Below are 22,530 nucleotides of genomic sequence, written 5' to 3' on the forward strand. Positions count from 1 at the left end.
GTCTGCTTTCACATACTTTTGTTTCGGGCCTATTCGTGTCATGCTGTGCATTATCTCAGCATTACACACGTGTGTTCTGTCCAGGACGTCTCTGGTATTGTGCAAGTATGTCTGAGAATGTGTTGAAGACGGTTGGAGGAAGTGCTGCTGGGTTGAAGTGAGAGGAAGCTGTTGAAAGCAACGAACTGTGCAACACTGAACAGGAATAAGACGAATGAAATGTTTGTTCAGTGTCCGAGCATAAACTATGGACTGTTTGCCGTTTACAGCATTTACCTTTTCTTGAAAAGTTTTGCTGTCAATAAAATGGTATTAATGGCCTTGTGGATTCATTTTGCATTTTAATGTCTGGTACAGCATTGCCTTTACTGTGAGAACATGAGTGAGCAAACCGCTAGAAACAAATTTCTTGATTGGTTTTGGTTTGGAATTGATTATTGAATCTAAAGCCCATATTTTTTTTTCATAGTAATTAAAGTAGTTTAAAAAAGGCTCATTTATTTATATATGCAAAAAAAAAAAAAAACAGTCCAATCTGATGTCAATCCATTTAGATATATATATTTCTTTCAAATAAAAATATTTGAAAGAAAAATATTTGAATACATTAAATCTATTCAAAAATATTTATTTCAAATAAACGCTGCCCTTTTGAGCTTCCTATTCATCTGCGAATCCTGAAAAATAAAATGTATCAGTTTTCACAAAAATATTGTGCAGCACAACTGTGTTCAACATTGATAATAATCAGAAATTTTTCTTGTGCATCAAATCAGCATATTAGAATGATATCTGAAGAATCATGTGACACTGAAAACTGGAGTAATGATGCTGAAAATACAGCTGCGCATCACAGAAATAAATTACAGTTTATAATATATTCACATAAAAAAACAGCTATTTTAAAATTATAATATTTCACAATATTACAGATTTTACTGTATTGTTTAATTAAATAAATGCAGCCTTGCTGAGCAGAAATAATTTCAAAAATATTAAAAAAATCCTAATGATTCCAAACTTTGGAACAATAGTGTGTGTAAATATATATAAAGAGTTAAATGAGTACAGGTGTGACGGACTCTCTGTCAGCTCTTAGTTTTAGGTGCCAGAGGCTGCAGGTGACAGACAGCACTGATGCTGTTCAGACGGTAAACCTCCTTCTGCCACGCCGGCGTTCTCCTGGCCGTTAGATGACGGCGAGCGTGTTTTGCCAGGTGGTCGCTGCGCACAAAGCGGCTGTGGCAAATGGGGCAGGAGAAACGCTTCTCTCCTGTGTGTGTGCGGCGATGACGAGACAGTTCATCAGACCTGGCAAAACTCCGTAAGCAGCCGTCCCAGCAGCACCTGAACGGCTTCTCACCTGGTTGGAGCAAATGGAAAACCAAACTTTGGTGTGAGGTTTCATTTTACAGAATTTCTGCATTTATTAAAAAGTCTTAATTCGCTCTTCCACAAAATAAGGCCTTAATTCAGAGCAGAAAGTCATACATTCAATCATGTCACGGCATTAAATGCTGCATGCACTGCAAAAATATGAACATCTCCCCTAAGTGTTTTGGTTTTTTGTTCCAATACAAATATCTAAACATCCTTAAATCAAGATACATTTACTTGAAACGGAAAATGAACAAATAAAGCCTTGTTTCTGAGACTTTGAACAAAATGAAGTGAATTTATGCTTAAAACAAGAACAGATGTCTCTCAGTGGGGAATGAAAACATGGTTTCCCTTTGTATTAAGTTGATTTTTGTGAGCCTTTTGGCAGATATTTGTTCTTGTTTTAATCATAAACTGACTTTTTGTTCACTTTCTCAGAAAACGACTTCATTTTGCATCTTGATAGTAAATGCAAGTAAATGCATCTTGATTTATTTGAATACTTTTTTGCAGTGTGATCTGAAGGTACAGTAAAAATTATTTATTTATTGTAGTGACTGGGTTATGGTAGTTAACTAATACCATTATATTTTAAAATAAAATTTTACTTCAAGTTGACAAGACAACTTATCTCAGTTTAGTTTAAGTTAAAGTGCTAAAATAACTCAATAAACATTTATATTAAAAAAAAACTATATAAACATATTTACTAACAAAACTGACCAAAACACAAAAAAGATACCAAAATTTGTTTTATCTAAAACAAAAGATAATATTCTAATTCAAAATACTGAGGAAAAAAAAAATAGTATATCATTGATTCTAACATAACTCTGTTTAGCAGTTGGGAGCTAAGGTATTCAAGCATTAAGCTATTTATTTAATTTAATTTATTGTTTTTTTTTTTTTTTTTTATAAAATAAATTAAAAAGAAATGGAGATCGGTTTAAAGTTGCATTTTTAAATGTTTAAGCAATGCTAATACAACTCATAGTGTATGCATTTACATTTAGAGAACGTATTGATGCATCACTTTTCCTTATATGTGATCCTGGACCACAAAACCAGCCTTAAGTGTCAATTTTTCAAAATTGAGATTTATACATCATCTGCTATAAATAAGCTATAAAATAAGCTTTCCATTGATGTATGGTTTGTTAGGATCGGACAATATTTGGCTGAGATGCAACTATTTGAAAATCTGGAATCTGAGGGTGCAAAAAAATTAAATATTGAGAAAATCACCTTTAAAGTTGTCCAAATGAATTCTTAGCAATGCATATTACTAATCAAAAATTAAGTTTTGATATATTTACGGTAAGAAATTTACAAAATATCTTCATGGAACATGAATTTACTTAATATACTAATGATTTTTGACATAAAAGCGACTTAAGACTGGTTTTGTGCTCCAGGGTCACATATTTATTCCTTTAATTTTCTCAACTTTAAAAAAATAGTATTTAAAATGTCTCTATTATTTAAAACTCTGCTTTATGTAAAATCAGTGATCTAAATCATGCAAACAATAAACATGTAAATGTAGGAGAAAGATGGTTCTCTGTACCTGTGTGTGTTCTCAGGTGCGCTTTAAGGTGGGAGCTTTTGAAGTATGTTTTCCCGCAGTCGGGATGAGTGCAGACGTGATCGCGGGGCCGTGACGGGACGGCTCTGTTTGCGGACGAGTCGCGGGCTGGAGCGGGAGCGATGGCGGTAAACTTCAAACCACATGAAGGCGCTGTGGCTGTTTGTTTAGGAGACAGAATCACCACGACTGAAGCTCTGGCCACAAACAGCACAGGGCCGGAGCTCGCTGAGGTCACTGGAAGCATCTGGAAGACTGAGAGCGAATCAGACGCCGCTGCAGCAGGGGCTGATGGGGGATGACGGTTCATGTCTGCGTCTGACGTGTGCCGGATCACGCTGACCGCTCGAGATCGGGCCTCGGGTGAAGCCGTGACCCCTGACCCCGGGTGCGGGTCGCCGTCAGGGCTGTGCGGTGGAGTCATGCATGACCTTACCTGAAAAAATACAACCAATTCATGACTATTTTTGCATCGTACTTAACTAAAGAAACAGGTTTGGCCAGATTACCATATTTCAATTCATGGGTGAATCTCACAAAAACATCTTCAGGTCATATTGTGCCATTACTTTCATGCATCTCTCGTTACCTTGATGTTTTAGTTTCGGCTATTTCAATTAGAATACTGAAATGCAGTCCTTTTATTACTGTATTTACCATATTACTGTACTACAATGACTTTATGACATAGAGGTAAATATTTCACTAGTAGATCTCGCCATTTTTTCCCCAGTTGAGTCATCACAGTATATTAAGACAACTGTTTTGTATCACAAGTGTTCTGAAATGTTATGTTTAAATATGCAAACGAGGCATTAAATCATTAATGAGGCATCTAATCTGAATATTTATCAGTGACATTTAATCACTTGGATATTGTTATAGTTTTTATTATTATTTTGAATGAGTTTTTATTTTTATATTTTCACTTTAGTTTTACTTATGTCTATTTATAATGTCTATAATATGATAGATTTTATTATTTTTTCAGTTTTAGCTATTTAAGTGAATTCGATTTTTATTTTATTTTTTATTTTTATAAGTAGCAATGGCTTTAGTTGTAGTTACTATAATAACCCTGTTTAACGTTCAATATAAGGCAGTTTTATTAAAAAAAAAAAAAATTAACATTTTGGATAAAGTCAGGATCAAAATTCTTGTTTGGTTTTATTGACACATAAAGAGTTTTTAAATATCGCAGAAAATACTAAAAGGCCGAAAAACAAAACAAAAAATATATATATATATATATCTACATTTTCACCAAGTTTTTAGGAATAAAATGTCTTGCCTTCATTTAAATCTTAAATTAAATGCAGTACAAAAACAAATGCATAAATACCTTACAGTTTAAATAGTATATAATTTGTTTTTACATTACAATAATGAAGTTGAGGTTTGCATTTGTGTATATGCTTTTTAAAAAAATAAATAAAACACGACCTGGATCTGTTTGTGAGATTCACCTTTGTGTCCCGGCTCACTCACAGAGGTGGACTGGTGGAGATCAGCAGCGACGGGATCATCGCAGGCATCAGGGGAACGAGTCAAGGGCCAAAACTCCCTCTGCTGGATCTTCATAGACATCAGGGCCTCCACAGCTTCTGAATATCTCCAGTCTGAATCAGGCTGCTAATGTCACAAAAGGAAATTAAATACATTTCATTTTTTATGATTTAATTAATAATATGCTTTTCATTAAACTCACGAACCCAACCTTGTTCTACAGTAATGTAAAGTTTAATGCACTTCACGTTGTTAAGAACAACTATAAGGAATATTTTTTATATGAATATGGTACAAGATTATCCTATTTAAATCAATATAATAAACAAGTTAGCTCAAAAGTAATCAAAAAGTTTAAAATGTGTAATGTATGCATGAAAATGCATAATTTCACTAAGAAATGTAATAATAATATTTGTATATAGCCGGCAGGGGTGCCATGAAGAGTTTTAAGGGGGCTATGCAAGACTTTTGTTTTTTGCTTTTAACGCTTAAAAAGAAATTGAAAGAAACTGAATAATTATAAGAAATTTAAAAACTGTATCTGTTAATATTTATATTATTTCAATTAACATTTAAATATTTTATTTCAAGTAGCCTAACTTTGTTGTAAAAAAAAAAGATCATTGTTTTTGTTATCTTGTATTATAATAAATAAGCTTAAATAACACCAAAATTATAAGCCTATACCAGTTAAATTTTTACAATTCATGATTCCAATTTCAATAACACAGCAAAAAATATAAAGTTGAAACATTAGCCTATTAAAGACAAGTGAACGGTCAGTAAATTAAGACGAACAAATGAACAAATTACATGCAATAGCACAAATAAATATAACAAAGATACAAATTAAAGATGTTTTGGGTTTTTAGATTTGTAAGTACAGAAATTAAATAATCAAATGTAAAATAACATTGCATATTCTTCACTGTATAAACGGAATAGGATATATTTAATCATACGTTATTCAGTCAAGAGCAGTGAGTTCGTTTCGATATGTTTTCGATACAGCAAAAAGAAGAAATGCCAGATCAATTTCCTTGTTTTTACCAATTAAAAAAAAAAAAAATTATTTACATATTTATACAATTTTTTTTATTTTTACTTTGAACAATGCAGTGTGCCTCTCAGATCAGCTGCAGGAGTCGGATTTCATTCATCACATGAGGAGAGTGAGTCGAGCTGACCAGTGACGTGAGAAAGACAAGGAAGTTAGCAAAATATTAGAAAAAATATTTTAGACTTTGGAAGGCCTTTTGACTTTTGCCATTTATCTAAGATGATTTTGGAAGCTTTTTTAACATTCATTTCTTATTTATTTTGGTTCCACCAAATACATTTGTTGATAATGTTTGCTGATTTTCAGTGTTTTATATTTTCAGTGTTTTATATTTTCTTATGCGCATGCGGGTCAGTTCAAGAATGTTATTCATTCACAATGAAATTTGCTCACATTTAATAAAAAATATTATGAACAGCCATACAAAAAAAAAAAAAAATTGGCAAATTGGCAAGGTGTATCTGTCCTTAAAAGTGCTAGAAGACGTGCTCAAATAAAAAAATAAAAATAAAATAACCAAAGTCGTCATTTGGGGGCCCCTAGCGGTCTGGGCCCATAAGCCTGGCATACTCTGCATCCCCCCTAACGCCCCTGTAAATTATAATATAGCAATAATAATAATAGTTTTATTTTCAATACTTTAAAAAAGTAGTTTTATCAACAACAAAAAAAATGCATAATTTCAATCAATTGATTCCTTTGTACATCAGCTTCTAATCATAATTATGCATCATTATGGTCAGTCATCATTATGTAATGTTTGTTTAATAGTTTTGACCAGTATTATTCAAAACCAGCTGTTTATAAACATATTAAATAGGAAAAAGAATGCATTATATCTGCACTTAAACATGAAATTAATATAAAATAAATTTTAAAAAATAAAAACATTTTTATTATTAGCAGATCAAATTAAAATACAGTCTTAAATGTATTAATGCAGATGGTTTTACTTACACTTTTAGATATGGATGTCATACTGATGCTGTATTGTGCCTCTCGTTTATCACTCTGACTGAACTGACTGAAGTCTCATTATGATCAATACTGTCACTGTTTCTGGAACTTCGATTCATTCACATATTTCAGAAAACCGAGCCGGGCCGTGGAGGTCGTGCTTTCGCCTCCAGCCAATCATCGACAAAGGTGTGCGGAGCGTCAGCCAATCAGGAGCGCGCTTCGCTGCGTGATCAGCGGCTGATCCGCGCGGTGTGTGCGGATGGTACACAGTCGGTCAGCTGTGTGTCCATGAGACTGATGCGCGGATATTTAAGACGATCCCTGCTGGACCTGATTCAGCTCTGGCATTTTACTCACATGTTTTATTCGAGCTTACAACAGCGACCCCTCAAAAGCCTTGATTTTCTTCATGACGCTGTGTAATGGCTTCCATTAGGCCTATTTCATCATTGCACCATAATATCATTAAAATAATGTTAAACCAGCGTTGACCTCGTTTCTACATTAATAAGCCTATTTTTGTGTGTCACGGATTCATTCTACAGTGTATCTGAGAAGAGAGATTTACACTTTATGAATCATCTGGAGACAAAATTATTAAAAATATATACAATTTAATAATATAATCATTTTTCTGTTCTATATATGTATACACATAAATATTATTCATATCAAATATATATTTATATATCTTAAAAAATGCAATTTTACAGTAGGCTATATATATATATATATACACACACTAAAAGTTAAAACAAAATTTGTATATAATATATATATATATATATATATATATATATATATATATATATATATATATAAAAATATATAAAAAGTAAAGGTTTTAAAGTAAAAAACATTATAACTTAAGTTAGTATAGAGAAAGAGAGAGAATAAAATGAAATAAATATTTTTAATTGTAAAAAAAAAAATACTTTAATTAAAAAATTACAATTCAGAGAAGCGCCTCATCTGTATGGGTTTTGCAATGCTGACTGTTAAACTGGTTGAACTTTTGCATTTAACCCCCCCCCAAAAAAAGTTTGGTTATATACTCGGTTTAGTAAGCTGTTAAATAACAGTTACCCAACAGGCCAAAATGCAGACGGTCTCAGGGACGTGGGTTTACTCTCTCTGCTGAAGCTTGTTCTGCACAAACTCTATTCCTGATAATATTTGATGATACTGTTAAACGACACTGGCTTCTCTCTCCAGCACTGACGGGTCATCTGAGGCCTGAATTCCTGGACTGGACCTTTGCCCTAGATTTGTATGAGTGCATGAGCATGTGTAAATCTAGAGCGGTCCCGCCGAGGCCAAAAACACGATTGCTAATGTATGATTCAACCGCATAAACGTTGATCTGTAGAGAATGAGTCACAGACAGAGTTATTTTGGTTATTACCGCTCTCACATCTTCCACGTTAAGATCACACAAACAGCCTAAGTGTGCAGATGTTAATGAGCATTAAATGGCATGCACTGTGAACCAAAACCTGTGAAACAGAGCTTTTCGAAACTCAGAATCAGTTGCTACATTGCTACAAGAATAAATTACGTGACAACCTTCTTTTAGTTGGTCAGTATAGACTTTATTCAGATTTCTTACAGAGATAATATTCCCATATCTGCTGTTGTTTTCAATGCCGTTCCCTTGGTGTGTCTTTCTGTTGCAAGGTACTACATTTCCAGGCATGTATTTACTCTCAGTCTGAACTTAACTGACACAATGACTGGAAGTGTTTGCTTTTCTGCAGATCAACAAAATAATAACTGTATTATCAAGGCTCCCTTCCAGGGTGAGATAACATCAATTGCTTACATAATACCATATTGGAATAATATTGTGGAGAATATACAAGTACAGACCTTGCCTCATCTGCTTACCAATAAAATAAAATTAATAATCTGATTCACAAATGTTATACCGACTTAAGCCTTTCTTAGGAATATTTGTTTTGGCAATGCACTTATACAGAAAAAGTTTGGTCAGAATTATTAATGTTTGTTTTTGTTTTGTTTTGTAAGTGACTTCTCTTTTTGTTTTTAAGATGTTTTATTAACAAAGATTATTTGACCACTTAAAAGAAGATACAGGGAATACACTGTAAAAAGTGATAAGTTGACTAAACTTAAAAAAATTGAGGAAACCCCTTGCCTTGAAATGATTAAGTAAATAATAATAATAATAAAGTTAAGTGAACTTGACAATTCACTTAAATAATTTTTTTTTTTTTTTTTTTTTAAGGCAACGGCTTTCCTCAATTTTTTAAAGTTAAGTCAACTTATCACTTTTTACAGTGTAGGTCTATTACAGTTAATTTATGTTTCCTGTTAGCCAAAAAATTTACTGGATCCAAACCTCTTTTTTCTTTATTCAGAGTTGAATGAAATCATAGTAAATGATAATTAAAAAAATAAGTTAATTGAATTGTCAAGTTCACTTAACTTTTTTTTTTTTTAATTATGTACTTAATAATTTTAAGGCAAGGGGTTTCCTCAATTTTTTTAAGTCAACTTTCACTCTTTACAGTGTATGGAAACTATCCAAAATTCTGTTCATCCGAAAGCAATGAAAACTGTATGTCTTTATTCATCCTTTCTTTGTGTCTTCTTATTATTTCCCATTTATTGACTGACAGTGCGCTGTGTGAACGTGATGTTACTGTAGTTCTAGACTAAATGTGAATGTGCATTAATTCATCTCACACACACAAAAAAAACTGATTTAGTATTCATCAAAATGAATTAAAACAGTGAAATGCAAACTCAGAATATGACGCATTTGCTGCTGACCTTTGATGATCCAGTTCAACCATACTAATAAGCAAAAATGACTTTAGATAAACTAACAATTGTGCTTCATTGTTTTTGTTTTGTTTTATTGCTGAAGAGTGTTGAACCTTCTTCTCCTGCGTTCTACTGTACAGACGTGAATTTACTCTTCCTTCAGCCTGAGGTTTATTCATTACACTTTTTGGTATGAAAGGGCTTTTACATTTGCTATAAATAGAACTTCTTATATTAAAAACAATCAAGCCCTGCTCATATTTAAAAAGTAACGCAAAAGTAACGCAAAAGTAACATAACGCATTACTTTCCATAAAAAGTAACTAAGTAACGTAATTAGTTACTTTTTTTAGGGAGTAATGCAATATTGTAATGTAAAGTAATTTCCCCAACACTGATGAAGTCCCGATCTGAAATGATGGTTTGCGAATCATTCTTCGTGAATCGTTTGTTTTAGAATTGAACTTCGCTCATCATTTGATTCATATCGGAGCTTCGGAGCGCCTATCGCGAATCATTTCGTGAATTGAAATGAACCGAAATGATGGTTCGCGAATCGTTCAGGGGTGCGTTTCCCAAAAGCAACTATACCAATAGAGTTACCAATAGAGTTCAGTGGAACTAACAACCATATTTAGCTATGCTTTTGAGAAACACACCCCAGATCGGGAATATTAGGAGCTGGTTCGCAAATCTTTTGATTCGGATCTGGACTTTATGCTCAGATATTCATACAACACATATTCTGGGGCCATGAAATGTTTGTAAAAATGCTGCTTGTTGCTGGCAAATAAAAGAGTTATTTCTAACTGATTTAATTTGATTTAGGCCTAACCAAATAAAATGAGTGGTTACACTTTATATTAGGTGGCCTTAACTACTATGTACTTACATAAAAAATAAGTACAATGTACTTATTGTGTTTATATTGTAATGCAAAACACTTTTGCTGCTACTGAGGTGGATACGGATGAAGTTAGGGACAGGTTTGGTGGTATGGGTAGGTTTAAGGGTGGGTTAAGGTGTAAGGGATGGGTTGACAGTGTAATTATAAATGTAATTACAGAAATTAATTACAGATGTAAGTACGTAGGTATTTTTAAAAATATAAGCACAATGTAAAAACATGTATTTACACAATAAGTGCACTGTATCAAATTATTAATTTAAATGTAAGTACATAGTAGTTAAGGCCACCTAATATAAAGTGGGACCAAATGAGTTTTGTATAGCCTATAAATCGATGCATATTGATTGACTAATGTTACATAATATGCTATTTTTGACTTATGTTTTAGTTGTTTTAGATGTTACCATTCATAGGTTACCTTTTTTTTCTAGTGTGTTCCTTTATTAAGGCTAAAATCACTGAAAACTCCTTGAAGTGTCATTTTTACCTGAATTAATACATAAAAATGAGTTTTGTTGGTATATGAATTTGATTATTTTAGGTTGATTCAGTGATGCTACATGATCATGTGTTTGTTTGTTTTTTAATTTACCATTATTTTGGGACAATGCTTAATCATACAACAATATTGGACTGCAGATGCAGTGATTGACCAATCAAACATCACATTTCATCCAGGAGCTGTTCACTATTTTTAGCTCACTGAATGTTTGCAGATTCTCTTCCGAGCACAAAGTGCACTAAACTCGAGCACCCACATGATTCCCAGTATAGTATGTGATGTGTTTACAGAGAGTCACTCTTTAACTCATTACACCAAGTTTTGGTTAAAAATAACTTCAACCTACTTGCTCACACTGATTGTCCTTGAGGGGCTCACACAGATATTTCATATCATTGTCATGAAGCTAATATCTTCATATCACCAATAATCAAAAATGGTTTAATGAAATAAATAAACAAAATAATAAAATAAACAAAGAAAAGGCTCTATGCGTCTGATGTTTCTCAGAATGATGAACTTATAGTTTGTGTAGAAAATTGACCTTTTTAAAAACCAGTTTGTACATTTTATTTCAATGGTAACTGAAAGTGAATAATAAAGACAAATATAAATAATTACAAATTGTTTATTTGGTCATAAAGATTTTAGAAACTGTATTTAAGAATGATGCCAAAGATTCATTTTTGTTGGTCTGAATTTCATTCAAAAGAAAGGTTTGGGTAAGATGAAAGCCTTTTCTTTAGTTGTCTTGTAAAATAAAACAGATATATACAGGTGCTGGTCATATAATTAGAATATCATCAAAAAGTTGATTTATTTCACTAATTCCATTCAAAAAGTGAAACTTGTATATTATATTCATTCATTACACACAGACTGATATATTTCAAATGTTTATTTCTTTTAATTTTGATGATTAGAGCTTACACCTCATGAAAGTCAAAAATCAGTATCTCAAAATATTAGAATATTACTTAAGACCAATACAAAGAAAGGATTTTTAGAAATCTTGGCCAACTGAAAAGTATGAAAATGAAAAGTATGAGCATGTACAGCACTCAATACTTAGTTGGGGCTCCTTTTGCCTGAATTACTGCAGCAATGCGGCGTGGCATGGAGTCGATCAGTCTGTGGCACTGCTCAGGTGTTATGAGAGCCCAGGTTGCTCTGACAGTGGCCTTCAGGTCATCTGCATTGTTGGGTCTGGTGTCTCTCATCTTCATCTTGACAACACCCCATAGATTCTCTCTGGGGTTCAGGTCAGGTGAGTTTGCTGGCCAATCAAGCACAGTAACACTATGGTCATTGAACCAGTTTTTGGTACCTTTGGCAGTGTGGGCAGGTGCCAAGTCCTGCTGGAAAATGAAATCAGCATCTCCATAAAGCTTGTCAACAGAAGGAAGCATGAAGTGCTCTAAAATTTCCTGGTAGATGGCTGCGTTGACTGTGGACTTCAGAAAACACAGTGGACCAACACCAGCAGATGACATGGCAGCCCAAATCATCACTGACTGTGGAAACTTCACACTGGACTTCAAGCAACATGGATTCTGTGCCTCTCCACTCTTCCTTCAGACTCTGGGACCTTGATTTCCAAATGAAATGTAAAATTTATTTTCATCTGAAAAGAGGGCTTTGGACCACTGAGCAACAGTCCAGTTCTTTTTCTCCACAGCCCAGTTAAGATGCTTCTGACGTTGTCTCTGGTTCAGAAGTGGCTTGGTAGCCCTTTTCCTGAAGACGTCTGAGCGTGGTGACTCTTGATGCACTGACTCCAGCTTCAGTCCACTCCTTGTGAAGCTCTCACAAGTGTTTGAATCGGCTTTGCTTGACTGTATTCTCAAGCTTGCTGTCATCCCTGTTGCTTGTGCACCTTTTCCTACCCAAATTCTTCCTTCCAGTCAACTTTGCATTTAATATGCTTTGATACAGCACTCTGTAAACAGCCACACCTTTCAGTAATGACCCTCTGTGACTTACCCTCTTTGTGGAGGGTGTCAATGTTCCTCTTCTGGATCATTGTCAAGTCAGCAGTCTTCCCCATTATTGTGGTTTCAGACAACAAGAGATACCCAGAATGTATACTGTAGGGATGGTCATTTATTCAAACTCAAATGTAAATATTCTAATATTTAGAAATACTGATTTTTGACTTTCATGAGCTGTAAGCTCTAATCATCAAAATTAAAAGAAATAAACATTTGAAATATATCAGTCTGTGTGTAATGAATGAATATAATATACAAGTTTCACTTTTTGAATGGAATTAGTGAAATAAATCAACTTTTTGATGATATTCTAATTATATGACCACCTGTATATAATACTCCTAATGAAATGTAATTTAGAAGCAAAATCTGCCACCTGCTGGACGTTATATGCACATTTTCCCTGGCAATGGTCTAACTGCAATGGGCATTTATTTACAGCTTTTCTATCATATAAAACTCATTTTTGGGTTTAGATTTACTAGCTGTATACAATGGGCCAAAATAATAAAAACGTTTTATATATTTATCATCAATAAATCCAATTTTGCATACATTTTAACCTGGACATTGGTTGTTCCAGCCTTAGCCATGGTTTTAACATGTTCACAAATATAACAATATTTCCAAGTATTTTTGAAATCTTACCTGTTTCATTTATGCATGACTTACAGTTATCCATCACAAAACTGTATAATCCAAATTAACTGAAATTTCACATGCATCAATACATCAATCTTCAATTTAGGCCTAAAGACTTTTTGAGTGTGCTTGTGAAAATGCTTCTACTTGCTTTTTTTTATTAATGCTCTTTATGGCTTATTCAATTTTCGGTTGCATTCCCCGTGTTATATTAATATTAGAACAACAGAAAGGGTGTCACATCTGCATTAAGAAGGTTCAAATGACCTAATTCTATCACATTTTTCACTACAAGCCAGCATCTCTTTAGAGCCTTTGCTATTATTTTAAGCATCAAGGCGTTTGTACGTTACCTGCATTTATAACATAGTTCTTGATATAACATAGTTCTCTTCAAACAGGCCTAAACAGAACATCAATTTTAACATTTGAGTGAATTTCTGACAGTAAATTTGACATTAACATAACATTGAACGCCTTTGAATCCATGCAAAGCACAGTTACAGGTGAAAAAGGTGTGTGTGTGTGTGTTTGTAAGGCAGGTGGGCATGACATCATTGCTTTATTCCTATGGGTGCAAACATACGCCACAAAGCATCATGTCTCAGGAGCTCAATCAAGGTCTAGATCTTGTGCCTCAGAAGTATGAAATGCCTGATAACTCTGGCATGGACTTAATATCAATTCAAACTGTCAAACAGCCAAATAAGAGCTTCGTATCAAGACTGAATGCAGATAAAAGTCGTATATTTACTACAATGACACAAACAGATCTCTCGCCACCAACACAATGACAACACATGGGAAATGACCCGTGAGTCCCGCCCCCTTTCCTGTCTTTATACCCTCCAACCAATCCGCTTCGCCGACACATGCTGACTCTCAACCAATCAACGTCGCCGTTACACGCGCATCCTCCCCAACAGATCCAAAGAAGCTTAAACAGAGTTAAGATGGCGGCATGTGGATGAGGAGGTTGTATATTTCAGCTCTTCGGTTGCTTTCGGCGAAGAAAACACACATTCTCAAACCTTACCCCTAAAGAAAAGAGAAAAGCCCGCCACAAAATCATTTACCCGGGACCGAGCCCATGACGTCCATTCACTTCGTGGTTCACCCGTTACCCGGGACCGAAGACCAGCTAAATGACAGGTATTTATAAGAAAGAAGCGGTTTGCGATCTGCATTTACCTCTAGATGAGGTGAAAGCGTATTCAAAGATTGTAAATAAAATATCTGGGGTATTTTATGTCTGCTGCAAACGCTCAAGGTTGGACATTTGGGTCTAAAAATAACGAGGCCCGGCTGACTGGAGACACAATGCGGGTTGGGGGATGGGGAGGTGAAAAGAGAGGGAACTGCGATAAATTTATGCCTTTACACGTCAAATAAAGACTTTTATTTTAAATGTACGATTTATTTATTACATTTAACTCGTGTTTATTGTGATACGCCGATTGAATGCGAAGAGAATTGCTGAATAAAAATCCTCTCAGGTTAGCCGGTTAGCTTTTAGCACTGCGAGAGCTCGTCCGTTTAAATAATTTATCTTTATAAAGTTGGTGGAAATCACATCACAACTAGTGTGAAATGTGTTTTGACGTTTGTCCTTCTGTTTTGTTTCATATTATCCAGGGCCGAACAATTAATTTTAACAGTTGTCTATAAACGTCAAGACACGGTCTTTTGAACTGAAGATGGTTTAGATAAAGATTTGCGATGTTATGAGTTTAATGTTATGCTTTGTTTTTGTTTTTTTTCGTGTCGTAAAAATTCAATTGCAAAACTGTAGTTATAATATAACCATAGTCTCTTTCAATGACGTTACATTTCATGAAATGTTATAAACAAGCTAAATCTCGTTAACTTGACTAGTCAAAATGGTTGCAGATAGTTGGTGATGGAGGTGATTGTTATGTCTGATGACAGCTGCATGAGGAGTCCGTGGCTAGTAACATTGAAAGCATCCTTGGACAAAATGGGTGTCTCTCTGCCTTCTCCTGTTGGTTAAAGGATGTTTTAAAGCTGTGTGTTGGTTTTTCCCACTGTAGTTTACCCAAATGCCTTAAAATGCTTATTTTGTCATGGGTTTTGTAAGAGTAGCCTCATACCAGGCTAACCATCAGTGGAAGCCATCAAAGAAAGGGTGACATAGATAAATCATAAAGTTATGAAAGTCTTTATTTATTTATTTTTTTGCATTTTGTCACTAGAAGAAAGGCATATTTATTTTATATATATATATATATATATATATATATATATATATATATATATATATATATATATATATATATATATATATTATAATATAATATAATATAATAGTGCTGTCAAACGATTAATTGCATCCAAAATAAAAGTCTTTCTTTACATAATGTATGTGTGTACGGTGTATATTTATGTATATATACATGCATGTGCATTTATATATTTAAGAAAAATGTATATTTCTATATTAAATTTATATTTAATATGAATTATACAAATATATTTATATACATGTAAATGTGTAAATATTTTCAAAATATATTCTGTATGTGTGTGTATTTATATAAACATAATAAATATACTCAGTACACAAATTATGTAAAGAAAAACTTATTTTGGATGCGATTAATCGTTGACATCTATAGATAGATAGATATAGATATAGAGATATATATATATATATATATATAGAGATATAATATGCGCTGCAAATTTTTGTTTGGCATTTTAAATAGTCACACATTTATTTTCATCTTTTTGTTTTCATCTGTGTCTAATGTTTAATATAAAATGTTTTGTGTAATTTTAAAATTATGGATTATGAACTGGACTCATAATAGTTTGTCCACATTCACACTGATGTTTTTAGGAAGCCAAACAATTTGAATATAATAATAATAATAATAATAATAATAATTTTACATTATTGTTGTTGTTGTTACTGAAATACAACTGCATTGTAAAATAAAATGTGTATATAAGTAAATATTAGTCATAAGTATATTAATTACTTTTTATATAAATCTACCCACACCAGTCATCAATGATTCCGTTTTAATAAGTTTCAGTTAAATATTTAATTGTAAAATTACAATACTTGTCTTAATTTTTTTTTTAACCCTCAAGCTTTTTTTTTTTGGCAGGGAACCATAGCTTCTGTGAAAACAGCGGTGTAGTAATATTTTTGGTCCCATTCTTTATGGTAAATGGTGCCATTTAGGCAATTGATAGTCTAGATAATAAAGAATCGTAAGCCATTTATTTAATTAGTGCATGGAAATGTTACTTTATGGCATTGAAATGTGTTATGAACCGTGTTTCAGTCACTTTATACATCAAAATGTAATCATTTCCAACAAAGGGAAAAACATGCTTGCATCAAGACTAAATGCAATTTTGAGCCATTTGATTTGTACGCTTGGTGGCGAGAAATGCAAGAACGTGATAACATGTAGGGCACTATGGTTAAGTTGTCCTGTTCATTACTATCCGTCATCCCCAGAACGGATGTATACTTGCACTAGTCATTAACATTGCAGCGTGTACATGGAGACCTCCATCCTTCATTGTCCACTGATATGTCCTGCAATAATGAGCCGTGACTTGAAGGCTTTTCTGCTGCGCTGCGTTGACTGGAAACGAGGGACCTTTCTGCACACGTGTCCCCTTCATGCTAGATTCAGCATGATCTCAGTAGCTTAGACTGCTGCTGTGCAAGGATATTCTCTGTGCACATTGCAGTATTATGTTGCTGATCTTGGGCTTTTTAGTCCGTATCATGAAGTACATGCATTGAAAAGCTTGTGTATGCATGTGTTTGCTTTATGCCCAATTTTTGGCAATATTTCCCTGCCAATATAATATTCTGTTCCATGCATTTATGGTATTGTGGGAGAGCATATTCATGTTGTTTTTGGTTTGTTTTTTAAGTACTTGGATGAAGGTTTTTTGCGCGATCTGCTTTCAGGACTGCACTCTTGTTTTCATACTGAGGTTATATACAAAGAGGAGCTGCTCAGTGGTTCAGTATTGATTGTATTGAAATGAGATGAGAATCTGAAGACCTTACTGATAGGTTTAAGATGATTGTATGTAATAATTTGACGTAATTTGAGAAATGACTTCTCGTTTGTAAACATCATGGTATTTGTGTTCAGAAGTTGTCTCCATCGCTTATCATTGTTCAGATGTTGCTGTAGGCATGTTGCTATACTAGTGTGCCAAGTATGCCAAGCAAAATATTGGCTCTGTTCCAAAACCTAGTGAGTTGCCTACAAAGTGAGCATCCTAACTTAAATGAAACCTCATAAGGGACTTATTTGGAATGTACTACTTAGACAGCAGCCCTGTGTCTTTTAAATTATTCAATGCTCTAGACAAAAAGTGTATGGTGCCTTAAAATGCTGCCTATCTAGGCAGCGTGCTAGATTTTGGTATGCAGCCAGTTTTACAGCTGGTTTATGACACACTTTTTGTCCAAGAAGAGCTTGAAGGACTAAAGTTGGCCAACATCTGAGAGAAGTCTTTCTTTTCTTCAGCCAATTTGGAACCGTTTGCATGCTGCCATAAGAATCACATCTTTCTTCATATGTTGCTGTCTGCTGTGCATCTGCATTTACTCATATGAAAGCTACGGCACACCATGCGGCCTTCCAAGTGTGTTCTTTGTCCCTGGTGCACTCATACCCAAGGTTTCCTGGTGGAAATTTTATGCATTTGTTTTTACATCTGATTGTTTGGCCTAAAAATCTATTTTTCATACCTAGTCATTGGATTTAAGGGCTGTTATGTTGCGGCATGAAATCATTCATAATGAAGATAAGTTTTAGTTTTTCCCTTTCATTATTGGGTCTCGTACCAAAATATTTTTGTTGTATCCTTCTCTTCCACAGCATGATTATTTATAGTGGATGTATTGGTTGAGATTTTTACTGGTCTTTGTATAAATATGCTCTGTTTTAAAGCCCATTTAGCTACTTTAAGGAATCATAAATCAACATTGATTTGAATTTTGCAAGTAATAACTAATTTAGCCTAATTATTTTGCTGATAAATTGTAAAATTATTGGGCCTCATTCATGAAACACGAGCGGAACGATTTGCCCTTGCCCTCTTAGTATTTTTTTTATTTTTATTTTTTGCAGCTGAGTTGATAACTGTAAAACGCAGCGCTCATCACTGTCACTTACCCAGCCGTAAATAGAGGATGGGTGGGACAAATAGCGACCAACCGTCCTACTGCCTACAACAATGGAGAAGTCAATATTACTGGTTACGGCTTTTTTTTAAAAAAATTCTTTAAAATGAGATGCAAGTAATGTTGCCACCGTGGATATTCCAAATCATAGCAACTAAAGCGTCTCAGCTGGAAAAACGCTGTGCCACCAAAACGTTTTCAAGCGCCACCAGCTGGTTGTTTTAAGAAGAGCTCCTGACATTTTTTCAGCTGGCTAAAAACTCTTTGGTGGACACACGTTATTGAATATTTATTGTTAGGCATATGGCCTATTAGTGTTTTTTGAATTCATGCAATATACTGGAGCCAAACCTGAGAAAGTAGACCAGTATATTCCGCTGCGTTCCTGGACACGCGGGGATTATGCCAATTGTGAATGAGCGCGCACGAACGCCCTATTTACGAATGATTATTTGTAATTCCTTAACATACACGTTTAATTATCTAATCAGACGTTTATGAAGCATTTGTGAATCCGGAGGAGAGTTTTCAGGAAGGTCTGTTTTACGTGCAGATTACTCAGAATTTACTCATATTTACGCAAGTTTCATGAATGAGGCCCATTATACTAAGTGAAAACATTATAAATCTTTGCATGTTTATTACAGATGTTTGATGACTTAGGAGTCATTTGTTTGTGAACTGAAACTAAGCCTCCAGATTTATTTGAATATTCATTATTTGATGGATTGTTTTTTTGAAATTGCATTTTCCAAATGCGTTTTGCATATGTATATTAAAGCATAATTAGTATTTAAACATGACAGGAATAAATGTAAAATGCCCAGAATAAAGTGAAAGGTAAAATGACCCACAAGGCCGCTTAGCTTTTTCTGATCATGATCTGTTCCTCAGTTTTCCTTCCGTCTCCTACAGTTTTCCCTTTATTCAAACCATAATGGTCATCCTCTCTCCTGCCAAGGTTTTGGCCAGTTTCGGTTCAGAGGTGTTGGCCATTGCTCAAGCCAATATAAATGATGACTCTCTACATTCAGCTGTGCCTTTGATAATGTGGCGTGAACGTTATTATTTTAGATATTGAATAATTGTATTTACTGTGGACACTGAGTCTGTTTTATAAGCCCGGTGCATCACATGCCTTTGTTTCTTACAGGCTCCGTGAAGTGTCGGAAAAGCTCAACAAATACAACTGTAACAGGTATGTTTTATCAAGCATTTACATTTTAAGCCCGGCGGTTTTAGAGTTCTTTCCACATCAATGAAGTATTGAGTTTTGTGAAAACACTTGACTAACATTTCTCTGTCCACACGGTAGTCATCCACACCTTATTCCATTGGAGCAGGCCAAACTTAAGCAGTGCGTGGTTGGTCCAAATCATGCTGGATTTCTCCTTGAGGTAACTTTTATTATGCAGCACTGCTACTATATAATATTTTGCATTTCTTCAGGCTTTTTCATAAACCTGAAGTGTTTTTTTTTTTCATGTGGGTCATTGTATTTTAAAGCAGTAATTTACTCCAAATATGAATTAGAAATGTGACTGTATGAAAATTTCTTATCATGATTATAATGACCTAAATTATCACTGTTATCAGTATTATCACGGTATTGTTAAAATGTGCTGGAAATGTTTTTGAAAAGTACTGTAACAAATCATTTCATCAAGTTTTGTATTTAAAATCAACAAACAATAAATAAAATGACTTTTAGTTTGCATAAACACTAGGGCTGGGTTTTGACACAAATTTCATGATTAGAGTCAATTCTCATTCACAAGCTTTCGACTGGATTACCGATTTGATTCAATATTGATTATTTTGGATATATATCAGGTACAGTACATGCAAATTTTCTCAAGGAAAAAATCTCTCAACTAATGCTGTAAAATATAGGCCTACATGAATCAGTTGGTACTACATTACTATAATATTGAAGGTTTAAAATTGACTGTTTTTAATTTTTTACTCACAAATTTTTAGTTTTTAAAATAATAAATTTACAATTACATAATATTTCTACTTCAATTTGTTTTTTTGAAATGTAAACAATGGTGGCTGTCATAAACTTGATTTATTCAAACATAAATGAAACACTGAAGAAAAGTAAAATTTATAGTGCATATATTTAGCAAAATACGCCTCTCTACAGTTTATTTTTCTATCTGACTAATGAGTTTATGGTCACCGAATATGTTTTTCTGAGGTAAATGTGACATTACGTGGCATTGTTTACAAGACGTCTTTGCGCAGCTGAAAAACTGATTGAGCGATTACATGAGAGAGGATACGGATTGTAAAGTTGTACTCTTTCATTTAACTTGCCTTCAGATGTTTAGTCATGTTTATTTTGTGCTGAAACTGGTGTTAAAGTGGAGGAGATGATTAGTTCACGTGCACTGCCGCGATCTGTACTTTGTTTCATATTAAAAGTACCAAAGCACAATGCTTATTGTGATATATTGGATGGGAAGTGCTCTTCAACGTTCCGTCCATTAACTGAAAACAGGCTCGACTAATCGATTCTTGGGATTTAAGAATCGATGTCATCGATATTTTTTTTTACCCAGCCCTAATAAACACTAAAACAAATGCACACACACACACACACAGTGAACACACACCCGGAGCAGTGGGCAGCCATTGCTCCAGCGCCCGGGGAGCAATTAGGGGTTCGGTGCCTTGCTCAAGGGCACCTTAGTCATGGTATTGAAGGTGGAGAGAGTGCTGTTCATTCACAATCCCCACCTTCAATTTCTGCCGGCGCGAGAATCGAACCGGCGACCTTCAGGTTACAAGCCCGACTCCCTAACCATTAGGCCACGACTACCCCCTTGTGTACGGAGGCCTACACCATCACCGACCCCCACGTGTACGAAAGTTCAAATAAAGATGTGAAAAAGTTTCATAAAATGCTGAACTTCACATTTCAGCCTTTAAATAAAAATATAAAAAGGAAGTCAAAATGCTAATTGATTTAATAAATGTTTATATGTATTTTATCTGCTCCATAAATAATTTTAGATACCTTATCCAAATTGTTTAAATGTGTAGAATCCACATAAGCTTGTTTTTCAACAACCAGTCAAAATTTACAGCAGGGCATGCAAATTCGGCCTGTTATTTTTGGCCAGACAAATTAGAATTAGAACTGTTTCCCATAAACTCCGTGATCAAAGCAGCATTGCTATTAAGAACGCTACTTATTAGGTATTACATGGAGCAAAGATGAAAACAAATGCTATTGAATCTTTGGTACATTAATATAATTAATTCATTTGTATAATTTCCTTAGCACTCACAAAACGAAACTACTCTGCTGCTTTGCGCACGTGAGACTGTTACTTAAAACTGTGCTTTATGATGGACCGTATTTATTTATCCTCAGTTGTTCAAATTGCGGTAATCGAATACGGTTTTAATGATAATTAAAATATGAAACGGTAATACTAACCTTTACATTTATGCATTTGGCAGACCTTTTTATCTGAAGTGACTTGCATTGAATTCAAACTAATTTCCATAAAAACTGAATTTCACAGTGACTGTTTCTTAAGCTTCAAAAGGCCCTTTTTTGTCGTGTTTGAAGCTTATCAGTTCGCTATGAGCTGTTGTATACAAAAGAGCAATGCACAATTTCTTCAAAAATTCTGCTTTTGTTTTGCATTGAAGGAAAAAAAAGAATATGGGATTGGAACAACAGGAGGATGAATATATAATGAATTTGTCTAATGAAAACAAAGCGATGCAGAAAATGACATACTCTTTTGTTTCAGGATGGACGTATCTGCAGGATAAACTTTGCCGTCCAGCCTGACCGACTGGAGCTTGGCAAGCCCGATGGCAATGATGGGTGAGAAATTAATTCCCCTGTTAGATGCATGGAAAATGCATGTATGAGCTGGCATGCAAACTAATTCTAGATCTGTCCCTTATGGTTATAATTTCTCTGGGTTTATGTATTAAGTTTGTCTTAATTCTGTTTCAAGTGCTTTGAATTTTCACCAGCATTACCC

At 34.2% G+C, this 22,530-nt stretch overlaps 2 protein-coding genes across 9 annotated transcripts in view; one reads left to right on the forward strand and one right to left on the reverse strand.

The window, feature by feature from the left end:
• Positions 1 to 454: 454 nt before the first annotated feature.
• On the reverse strand, positions 455 to 6,628 carry klf10 (Kruppel like factor 10). Of its 3 annotated transcripts, none has more exons than XM_058747826.1 (4): positions 6,492 to 6,628; positions 4,454 to 4,594; positions 2,948 to 3,401; positions 455 to 1,363 (listed from the first exon to the last, which is right to left on the reverse strand). In XM_058747826.1, the coding sequence occupies exons 1-4, from the start codon at positions 6,510 to 6,512 to the stop codon at positions 1,089 to 1,091; spliced, it is 891 nt and encodes a 296-aa protein (XP_058603809.1). In that variant the 5' UTR covers positions 6,513 to 6,628; the 3' UTR covers positions 455 to 1,088. The 3 variants fall into 3 exon arrangements, with proteins under 3 accessions (XP_058603809.1, XP_058603808.1, XP_058603810.1); XM_058747825.1 differs by having other exon boundaries at positions 4,454 to 4,597; positions 6,492 to 6,594; XM_058747827.1 differs by lacking the exon at positions 6,492 to 6,628 and having other exon boundaries at positions 4,432 to 4,562.
• Positions 6,629 to 14,254: 7,626 nt separating this feature from the next.
• Positions 14,255 to 22,530, forward strand: part of ubr5 (ubiquitin protein ligase E3 component n-recognin 5) — a 57,811-nt gene continuing 49,535 nt past the window's right edge. For 4 of the 6 annotated variants that reach the window (XM_058746083.1, XM_058746085.1, XM_058746084.1 and 1 more), the window contains exons 1-4: positions 14,255 to 14,481; positions 19,671 to 19,715; positions 19,833 to 19,914; positions 22,291 to 22,367. In XM_058746083.1, the coding sequence (XP_058602066.1) occupies positions 14,420 to 14,481; positions 19,671 to 19,715; positions 19,833 to 19,914; positions 22,291 to 22,367 (266 nt within the window). In that variant the 5' untranslated portion in view covers positions 14,255 to 14,419. The remainder of the gene's footprint in view (positions 14,482 to 19,670; positions 19,716 to 19,832; positions 19,915 to 22,290; positions 22,368 to 22,530) is intronic. The other 2 variants (XM_058746087.1, XM_058746086.1) reach the window with 1 other exon arrangement.

This window comes from Onychostoma macrolepis, chromosome 16 (assembly GCF_012432095.1).
Source record: "Onychostoma macrolepis isolate SWU-2019 chromosome 16, ASM1243209v1, whole genome shotgun sequence".
NCBI lineage: Eukaryota > Metazoa > Chordata > Actinopteri > Cypriniformes > Cyprinidae > Onychostoma > Onychostoma macrolepis.